Here is a 10,789-nt window from a genome sequence, read left to right as displayed (position 1 = left end):
TAAGGTGACATACCGTCAGGACAGTAGGTAAGGTGACATACCATCAGGACAGTAGGTAAGCTGACGTACCATCGGGCAGTAGGTAAGGTGACGTACCATCGGGACAGTAGTTAAGGTGACGTATCATCGGGACAGTAGGTAAGGTGACGTACCATCGGGACAGTAGGTAAGGTGACATACCATCGGGCAGTAGGTAAGGTGACGGTACCATTCGGGACAGTAGGTAAGGTGACATACCATCAGGACAGTAGGTAAGGTAACCATCCAGGACAGTAGGTAAGGTGACGATCTAGTCAGGGCAGTAGGTCTAGTGACATAGCGTCAGGACAGTAGGTAAGGTGACATAGCACAGGACAGTAGGTAAGGTGACATACCGGGGGGACGGGGCAGTAGGTAAGGTGACATAGCATCAGGACAGTAGGTAAGGTGACAGGTGACCATCGGGCAGTAGGTAAGGTGACGTACCATCGGGCAGTAGGTAAGGTAACGTACCATCGGGACAGTAGGTAAGGTGACATACCATCGGGCAGTAGGTAAGGTGACATACCATCGGGCAGTAGGTAAGGTGACGTACCATCGGGCAGTAGGTAGTACCATCAGGACAGTAGGTAAGACATACCATCAGGACAGTAGGTAAGGTGACATACCATCGGGCAGTAGGTAAGGTGACATACCATCAGGACAGTAGGTAAGATGACGTACCATCGGGACAGTAGGTAAGGTAACGTACCATCGGGCAGTAGGTAAGGTGACGTACCATCAGGGCAGTAGGTAAGGTGACATAGCGTCAGGACAGTAGGTAAGGTGACATACCGTCGGGGCAGTAGGTAAGGTGACATAGCATCAGGACAGTAGGTAAGGTGACATACCATCGGGCAGTAGGTAAGGTGACGTACCATCGGGCAGTAGGTAAGGTAACGTACCATCGGGACAGTAGGTAAGGTGACATACCGTCGGGACAGTAGGTAAGGTGACATACCGTCAGGACAGTAGGTAAGGTGACATAGCGTCAGGACAGTAGGTAAGGTGACATACCGTCGGGACAGTAGGTAAGGTGACATAGCATCAGGACAGTAGGTAAGGTGACGTACCATCGGGACAGTAGGTAAGGTGACGTACCATCGGGACAGTAGGTAAGGTGACATACCGTCAGGACAGTAGGTAAGGTGACATACCATCAGGACAGTAGGTAAGGTGACATACCGTCGGGCAGTAGGTTAGGTGACATACCGTCAGGACAGTAGGTAAGGTGACATACCGTCAGGACAGTAGGTAAGGTGACGACACAGTAGGTAAGGTGACGTACCATCGGGACAGTAGGTAAGCTGACATACCATCAGGACAGTAGGTAAGGTGACATACCATCAGGACAGTAGGTAAGGTGACATACCGTCGGGGACAGTAGGTTAGGTGACATACCGTCGGGCAGTAGGTAAGGTGACGTACCGTCAGGACAGTAGGTAAGGTGACATACCGTCAGGACAGTAGGTTAGGTGACATACCTTCAGGACAGTAGGTAAGGTAACGTACCATCGGGACAGTAGGTAAGCTGACATACCGTCGGGACAGTAGGTAAGGTGACATACCGTCAGGACAGTAGGTAAGGTGACATACCGTCGGGACAGTAGGTTAGGTGACATACCGTCGGGCAGTAGGTAAGGTGACACCGTCAGGACAGTAGGTAAGGTGACATACCGTCGGACAGTAGGTTAGGTGACATACCTTCGGGGCAGTAGGTGTCCTCCAGACAGAAGCTGGCTTTGTGACCCTCAGCGATCTTAGTTCCATTCAGGGTCAGAAGGTCATAATGGGTGAACACCTCAATGCTGTGGTAGTGCCTGTGAGGAAGAGGAGAGGAGGAAGAAGAAGAAAAACAGTGGTTATTAATGCTATATGCCAGCAGCATACCACCCTGCAAACCACTGCTGGCTTGCTTCTGAAGCTAAGCAGGGTTGGTCCTGGTCAGTTCCTGGATGGGAGACCAGATGCTGCTGGAAGTGGTGTTGGAGGGCCAGTAGGAGGCCCTCTTCCCTCTGATCTAAAAAAATATCCCAATACCCCAGGGCAGTGATTGGGGACACTGCCCTGTGTAGGGTGCCGTCTTTCGGATGGGACGTTAAATGGGTGTCCTGACTCTCTGAGGTCATTAAAGATCCCATGGCACTTATTGTAAGAGTAGGGGTGTTAACCCCGGTGTCCTGGCTAAATTCCCAATCTGGCCCTCAAACCATCACGGTCACCTAATCATCCCCAGTTGACAATTGGCTCATTCATCCCCCTCCTCTCCCCTGTAACTATTCTCCAGGTTGTTGCTGCAAATGAGAACGTGTTCTCAGTCAACTGACCTGGTAAAATAACGGATAAATAAATATTCAACATGAAGAGATTGGAGAACAGTTAACACACAATAACAATAGCACTGAAAGCTTGTTTGTTTGTCTGGTGTGTGAGGATAGGAGGATGATGATGTGTTTTTCTACTGGTGTGTGAGGATAGGAGGATGATGATGTGTTTTTCTACTGGTGTGTGAGGATAGGAGGATGATGATGTGTTTTTCTACTGGTGTTGTTTGTCTGTTGTGTGACTTACACTAAACAATACATCTATCAAATGAATTCTTGCTTCTACGGTCATTTGATACATGACACTGACAGACAGAGATTTTTCTTTTTGACACAGCTTTTTTTTGTGTAGCCGTGGCGATGAATATAGGTCCAGTACCTGGAGGGAGGGAGGGAGGGAGGGAGGGAGGGAGGGAGAGGGAGGGAGGGAGGGAGGGAGGGAGGGAGGGAGGGAGGGAGGGAGGGAGGGGGAGGGGGAGGGAGGGAGGGAGGGAGGGGGAGGGGGAGGGAGGGAGGGAGGGAGGGAGGGAGGGAGGGAGGGAGGGAGGGAGGGAGGGAGGGAGGGAGGGAGGGAGGGAGGGAGGGAGGGGGAGAGGGAGGGAGGGAGGGAGGGAGGAGAGAGAGAGAGAGAGAGAGAGAGAGAGTGTGTATATATATATATATATATATATATATAGACTACAATAGAAAAGAATACGAGACAGTTAGAGATCTGTTTGGAACCGTTCCCTCTTTATCACAACCTCACGCTCCCAGAATAGAACCGAAGACGCTGTGTTCGTCAGTTTTATTGGACCCTGCGTGGTACTGCTGTGGTCAGGAGAGTGACCAGGTTGTTCTCACTCTGTCGACCGCAGCAGAGCCACAACCACAGCAGTAAAGAACCATTCCACTTTGAATGGTCACAGTCAAGACTGTTGACACGGTTGGTTCAAGAGGAAGGACAACCAGGTCAAGAATAACTGTTCTTTGTTTTGTTGAAAATGCCTATACCACAACCTCCTATCATCTCCATAAAACTACAACTACCACAATCAACTCCCTACACTTGTCTTTTAAAACTACAACTACCAAAATCAAACCCTCCTACACTTGTCTCTTGAAACTACAACTACCACAATCAACCCCCCTACACGTGTCTCTTAAAACTACAACTACCACAATCCAACCCTCCTTCACTTGTCAAAACACAACTACCACAACCAATCTCTCTTAAAACTACAGCTACCACAACCTACAACCCACGTTTCTTAAAACTACAACTACAACAACCCACTACCCTTGTCTATTAAAACTCCCACAAGCCCCCCTTTTGAGTACCTGTGACACTGGTGCCAGGTCCAGGACTCCCTGGTCGCTCTAGGTCTGAAGTCGGCCCGGCCCATGTTCATGATGCGTGAGGAGAATCGTAGCAGGCGTCTGTGTCCGTAAGGCCAGCTCATCCGGGCAGCAGAGGACGACAGACAGTTCTCCTCATTGGCACAGGTCAGGAGGTGCAAGGGGCGGTCCTCCAGGTAGGCTGTCTCCTGGACCAACTGGGCATCTAATACCAGGTCAGGGGCCGCTGGTGGGGGTCAGAGGTTAGAGGTTAGGCGTCAGAGGTTAGCATTGAAAGGTGAGAGGTTAAGGGTTGAAAGGTCAGCAGGTGCAAGGGTCTATGTAGGTGTTGTTGGGTATGTGTGTGTGTGTGTGTGCTTGCGTGATCGTGCGCAGGTGTGTGTGTGTGCGTTCGTCCGTGTGTGTGTGTGCATGCGTGATCGTGCGCAGGTGTTTGTGTGTGTGTGTGTGTGTGAGTTCGTTCGTCTGTGTGTGTGTGTGTTGGTTGTAAGAACTCACTCTCAACACAGGTGACCCCAGCCGCCTTGCCATCTCCTCCCCTGGGACAGTAGACCTGTGTGTTCCTACGACACTGCTGAATCGACATCTCTGTGCCGATGCAGTGGGTTCCAGTCAGAACCACCTCTGCTGCCTCCGGAGCTCCGGGCCAGTACCACGTCTCCTGTAGGACACACACACGCACACGCACACACACACACACACACACACACACACACACACACACACACACACACACACACACACACACACACACACACACACACACACACACAGAACCATGAGGGCTGGAACTGAGTCAGTAGGTCACAGGACCAGTGCCAAACCCAAATCCTTTTCAGATAATGACTGCCTCTCATTACCATTATACATAATAGTTTCATTAACGGTCATTATCACATTCCTCCACTCTCTCTCTCTCTTTTCTCCCTATGGGCTTTTAATACACACACACACACACACACACACACACACACACACACACACACACACACACACACACACACACACACACACACACACACACACACACACACACACACACACACACACACACACACACACACACACACACACACACACACACACACACACACACACACACACACACACACACACACACACACACACACACACACACACACACACACAGACACCCTGAGAGAGAGAGTGAGTGAGAGAGGTACCAAAAGTTCAGGAGGGAAATCCTATCATAATAGTGTCCCCTCTACAAACGGATCGATTGTGTGTGCACCACAGGAGGCTGGTGAGGGGAGGACGGCCATAATAGTGTCCCCTCTACAAACGGATCGATTGTGTGTGCACCACAGGAGGCTGGTGAGGGGAGGACGGCTCATAATAGTGTCCCCTCTACAAACGGATCAATTGTGTGCGCACCACAGGAGGCTGGTGAGGGGAGGACGGCTCATAATAGTGGCCGGAAGGAAGCAAATGGAACGGTATCAAACACCAGGAAACCATGGAAAACAAGTTTGATGTATAACCCATTCCACTGATTCCCCTCCTCCCCAACTAAGGTGCCACCAACCTCCTGTGTGTGTGTATGTGTGTGTGTGCACGTTGGTACACCTGCGTGCCTCCATGTGAATTTTGTTCATCACCTGGTGGGCTCTGTTTGCAAAGCCGTAGCCCAGCTGTCTGCACACCACCATGGCCTCATTGATGCCCCAGTTCTCACTGCAGACGGCCCCCCAGCGCTGTACCCCTCCCACCTCCATCAGCACCTCCACACGCCCTTCTGCAGGCTCCCTGCCCCCCGCCAACCGCACCTGGCACAGAGGGGTTAGAAACACTTCATAGACACTTCATACACACTTCATACACACTTCATAGACACTTCATACACACTTCATACACACTTCATAGACACTTCATACACACTTCATACACACTTCATAGACACTTCATAGACTCTTCATAGACACTTCATAGACACTATAAATTCCTATTACCACTTTGTAAACACTAATGAATGCATTTTATGATTGTGTGAGTAAGCTGGTGTGCGTGTGGGGTATGGGTAAGCGTGTGTGTGTGTGTGTGTGTGTGTGTGTGTGTGTCTCTCTCAGTGTGTGTTTCACCTTGTGTATCTCTGTCTCAGTGTGTATCTCTGTCTCAGTGTGTATCTCTGTCTCAGTGTGTATCTCTGTCTCAGTGTGTATCTGTCTGTCTCAGTGTGTATCTCTGTCTCAGTGTGTATCTCTGTCTCAGTGTGTATCTCTGTCTCAGTGTGTATCTCTGTCTCAGTGTGTATCTCTGTCTCAGTGTGTATCTCTGTCTCAGTGTGTATCTCTGTCTCAGTCTCTGTCTCAGTGTGTATCTCTGTCTCAGTGTGTATCTCTGTCTGTGTATCTCTGTCTCAGTGTGTATCTCTGTCTCAGTGTATCTCTGTCTCAGTGTGTATCTCTGTCTCAGTGTGTATCTCTGTCTCAGTGTGTATCTCTGTCTCAGTGTGTATCTCTCAGTGTGTATCTCTCAGTGTGTATCTCTGTCTCAGTGTGTATCTGTCTCAGTGTGTATCTCTGTCTCAGTGTGTATCTCTGTCTCAGTGTGTATCTCTGTCTCAGTGTGTATCTCTGTCTCTCAGTGTGTATCTCACTCAGTGTGTCTGTCTCAGTGTGTATCTCCCTCAGTGTGTATCTCTGTCTCAGTGTGTATCTCTGTCTCAGTGTGTAGTGTGTATCTCTGTCTCAGTGTGTATCTCTGTCTCAGTGTGTATCTCTGTCTCAGTGTGTATCTCTCAGTGTCTCTGTCTCAGTGTGTATCTCTGTCTCAGTGTGTATCTCTGTCTCAGTGTGTATATCTGTCTCAGTGTGTATCTCTGTCTCAGTGTGTATCTCTGTCTCAGTGTGTATCTCTGTCTCAGTGTGTATCTCTGTCTCAGTGTGTCTCAGTGTGTATCTCTGTCTCAGTGTGTATCTCTGTCTCAGTGTGTATCTCTGTCTCAGTGTGTATCTGTCTCAGTGTGTATCTCTCAGTGTGTATCTCAGTGTGTATCTCTGTCTCAGTGTGTATCTCTGTCTCAGTGTGTATCTCTCAGTGTGTATCTCTGTCTCAGTGTGTATCTCTGTCTCAGTGTGTATCTCTGTCTCAGTGTGTATCTCTGTCTCTGTCTCAGTGTGTATCTCTGTCTCAGTGTGTATCTCTGTCTATCTCTGTCTCAGTGTGTATCTCTGTCTCAGTGTGTATCTCTGTCTCAGTGTGTATCTCTGTCTCAGTGTGTATCTCTGTCTCAGTGTGTATCTCTGTCTCAGTGTGTCTCATGTGTATCTCTGTCTCAGTGTGTATCTCTGTCTCAGTGTGTATCTCTGTCTCAGTGTGTATGTGTCTGTCTCAGTGTGTATCTCTGTCTCAGTGTGTATCTCTGTCTCAGTGTGTATCTCTGTCTCAGTGTGTATCTCTGTCTCAGTGTGTATCTCTGTCTCAGTGTGTATCTCTGTCTCAGTGTGTATCTCTGTCTCAGTCTCAGTGTGTATCTCTGTCTCAGTGTGTATCTCTGTGTGTATCTGTCTCAGTGTGTATCTCTGTCTCAGTGTATCTCTGTCTCAGTGTGTATCTCTGTCTCAGTGTGTATCTCTGTCTCAGTGTGTATCTCTGTCTCAGTGTGTATCTCTGTCTCAGTGTGTATCTCTGTCTCAGTGTGTATCTCTGTCTCAGTGTGTATCTCTCAGTGTGTATCTCTCAGTGTCTCTGTGTGTATCTCTGTCTCAGTGTGTATCTCTGTCTCAGTGTGTATCTCTGTCTCAGTGTGTATCTCTGTCTCAGTGTGTATCTCTGTCTCAGTGTGTATCTCTGTCTCAGTGTGTATCTCTGTCTCAGTGTGTATCTCTGTCTCAGTGTGTATCTCTGTCTCAGTGTGTATCTCAGTGTGTGTCTCTGTCTCAGTGTGTATCTGTCTCAGTGTGTATCTCTGTCTCAGTGTGTATCTCTGTCTCAGTGTGTATCTCTGTCTCAGTGTGTATCTGTCTCAGTGTGTATCTCTGTCTCAGTGTGTATCTCTGTCTCAGTGTGTATCTCTGTCTCAGTGTGTATCTCTGTCTCAGTGTGTATCTCTGTCTCAGTGTGTATCTGTCTCAGTGTGTATCTCTGTCTCAGTGTGTATCTCTGTCTCAGTGTGTATCTCTGTCTCAGTGTGTATCTCTGTCTCAGTGTGTATCTCTGTCTCAGTGTGTATCTCTGTCTCAGTGTGTATCTCTGTCTCAGTGTGTATCTCTGTCTCAGTGTGTATCTCTCAGTGTGTATCTCTGTCTCAGTGTGTATCTCTGTCTCAGTGTGTATCTCTGTCTCAGTGTGTATCTCTGTCTCAGTGTGTATCTGTCTCAGTCTCAGTGTGTATCTCTGTCTCAGTGTGTATCTCTGTCTCAGTGTGTATCTCTGTCTCAGTGTGTATCTCTGTCTCAGTGTGTATCTCTGTCTCAGTGTGTATCTCTGTCTCAGTGTGTATCTCTGTCTCAGTGTGTATCTCTGTCTCAGTGTGTATCTCTGTCTCAGTGTGTATCTCTGTCTCAGTGTGTATCTCTGTCTCAGTGTGTATCTCTGTCTCAGTGTGTATCTCTGTCTCAGTGTGTATCTCTGTCTCAGTGTGTATCTCTGTCTCAGTGTGTATCTCTGTCTCAGTGTGTATCTCTGTCTCAGTGTGTATCTCTGTCTCAGTGTGTATCTCTGTCTCAGTGTGTATCTCTGTCTCAGTGTGTATCTCTGTCTCAGTGTGTATATCTGTCTCAGTGTGTATCTCTGTCTCAGTGTGTATCTCTGTCTCAGTGTGTATCTCACCGTGATGTCCAGCCCAGTGTGTATCTCTGTCTCAGTGTGTATCTCTGTCTCAGTGTGTATCTCTGTCTCAGTGTGTATCTCTGTCTCAGTGTGTATCTCTGTCTCAGTGTGTATCTCTGTCTCAGTGTGTATCTCTGTCTCAGTGTGTATCTCTGTCTCAGTGTGTATCTCTGTCTCAGTGTGTATCTCTGTCTCAGTGTGTATCTCTGTCTCAGTGTGTATCTCTGTCTCAGTGTGTATCTGTCTCAGTGTGTATCTGTCTCAGTGTGTATCTCTGTCTCTGTGTATCTCTGTCTCAGTGTGTATCTCTGTCTCAGTGTGTATCTGTCTCAGTGTGTATCTCTGTCTCAGTGTGTATCTCTGTCTCAGTGTGTATCTGTCTCAGTGTGTATGTGTATGTCTCTGTCTCAGTGTGTATCTCTGTCTCAGTGTGTATCTCTGTCTCAGTGTGTCTCAGTGTGTATCTCTGTCTCAGTGTGTATCTCTGTCTCAGTGTGTATCTGTCTCAGTGTGTATCTCTGTCTCAGTGTGTATCTCTGTCTCAGTGTGTATCTCTGTCTCAGTGTGTATCTCTGTCTCAGTGTGTATCTGTCTCAGTGTGTATCTCTGTCTCAGTGTGTATATCTGTCTCAGTGTGTATCTCTGTCTCAGTGTGTATATCTGTCTCAGTGTGTATCTCTGTCTCAGTGTGTATCTCTGTCTCAGTGTGTATCTCTGTCTCAGTGTGTATCTCTGTCTCAGTGTGTATCTCTGTCTCAGTGTGTATCTCTGTCTCAGTGTGTATATCTGTCTCAGTGTGTATATCTGTCTCAGTGTGTATATCTGTCTCAGTGTGTATCTCTGTCTCAGTGTGTATCTGTCTCAGTGTGTATCTCTGTCTCAGTGTGTATCTCTGTCTCAGTGTGTATCTCTGTCTCAGTGTGTATCTGTCTCAGTGTGTATCTCTGTCTCAGTGTGTATCTCTGTCTCAGTGTGTATCTCTGTCTCAGTGTGTATCTCTGTCTCAGTGTGTATCTCTGTCTCAGTGTGTATCTCTGTCTCAGTGTGTATCTGTCTCAGTGTGTATCTCACCGTGCTCTCAGTGTGTATCTCTGTCTCAGTGTGTATCTGTCTCAGTGTGTATCTCTGTCTCAGTGTCTGTCTCAGTGTGTATCTCTGTCTCAGTGTGTATCTCTGTCTCAGTGTGTATCTCTGTCTCAGTGTGTATCTCTGTCTCAGTGTGTATCTCTGTCTCAGTGTGTATCTCTCTCAGTGTCTCAGTCTCAGTGTGTATCTCTGTCTCAGTGTGTATCTCTGTCTCAGTGTGTATCTCTGTCTCAGTGTGTATCTCTGTCTCAGTGTGTATCTCTGTCTCAGTGTGTATCTCTGTCTCAGTGTGTATCTCTGTCTCAGTGTGTATCTCTGTCTCAGTGTGTATCTCTGTCTCAGTGTGTATCTCTGTCTCAGTGTGTATCTCTGTCTCAGTGTGTATCTCTGTCTCAGTGTCTCTGTCTCAGTGTGTATCTCTGTCTCAGTGTGTATCTCTGTCTCAGTGTGTATCTCTGTCTCAGTGTGTATCTCTGTGTGTATCTGTCTCAGTGTGTATCTCTGTCTCAGTGTGTATCTCTGTCTCAGTGTGTATCTCTGTCTCAGTGTGTATCTCTGTCTCAGTGTGTATCTCTGTCTCTGTCTCAGTGTGTATCTCTGTCTCAGTGTGTATCTCTCAGTGTATATCTGTCTCAGTGTGTATCTCTGTCTCAGTGTGTATCTCTGTCTCAGTGTGTATCTCTGTCTCAGTGTGTATCTCTCAGTGTGTATCTCTGTCTCAGTGTGTATCTGTCTGTCTCTCAGTGTGTATCTCTGTCTCAGTGTGTATCTCTGTCTCAGTGTGTATCTCTGTCTCAGTGTGTATCTCTGTCTCAGTGTGTATCTCTGTCTCAGTGTGTATCTCTGTCTCAGTGTGTATCTCTGTCTCAGTGTGTATCTCTGTCTCAGTGTGTATCTCTGTCTCAGTGTGTATCTCTGTCTCAGTGTGTATCTCTGTCTCAGTGTGTATCTCTGTCTCAGTGTGTATCTCTGTCTCTGTCTCAGTGTGTATCTGTCTCAGTGTGTATCTCTCAGTGTGTATCTCTGTCTCAGTGTGTATCTCTGTCTCAGTGTGTATCTCTGTCTCAGTGTGTATCTCTGTCTCAGTGTGTATCTGTCTCAGTGTGTATCTCTGTCTCAGTGTGTATCTCTGTCTCAGTGTGTATCTCTGTCTCAGTGTGTATCTCTGTCTCTGTCTCTGTCTCAGTGTGTATCTCTGTCTCAGTGTGTATCTGTCTCAGTGTGTATGTGTA

The 10,789-nt window shown here is 47.7% G+C and overlaps 1 protein-coding gene across 1 annotated transcript in view; it reads right to left on the bottom strand.

The window, feature by feature from the left end:
* The window catches only part of LOC112230079 (lysyl oxidase homolog 4), a 53,441-nt gene that overhangs the window by 13,829 nt on the left and 28,823 nt on the right, over window positions 1-10,789 (bottom strand). Inside the window, exons 9-12 of the mRNA XM_042316389.1 lie at window positions 5,300-5,468; window positions 4,179-4,341; window positions 3,663-3,906; window positions 1,723-1,838 (exon numbers count right to left, since the gene is read on the bottom strand). Of these exons, the coding sequence (XP_042172323.1) occupies window positions 1,723-1,838; window positions 3,663-3,906; window positions 4,179-4,341; window positions 5,300-5,468 (692 nt within the window). The remainder of the gene's footprint in view (window positions 1-1,722; window positions 1,839-3,662; window positions 3,907-4,178; window positions 4,342-5,299; window positions 5,469-10,789) is intronic.

This window comes from Oncorhynchus tshawytscha, unplaced genomic scaffold, assembly GCF_018296145.1.
Source record: "Oncorhynchus tshawytscha isolate Ot180627B unplaced genomic scaffold, Otsh_v2.0 Un_contig_2916_pilon_pilon, whole genome shotgun sequence".
NCBI classification, from domain to species: domain Eukaryota; kingdom Metazoa; phylum Chordata; class Actinopteri; order Salmoniformes; family Salmonidae; genus Oncorhynchus; species Oncorhynchus tshawytscha.
This window is presented reverse-complemented; position numbering and strand designations above follow the sequence as displayed.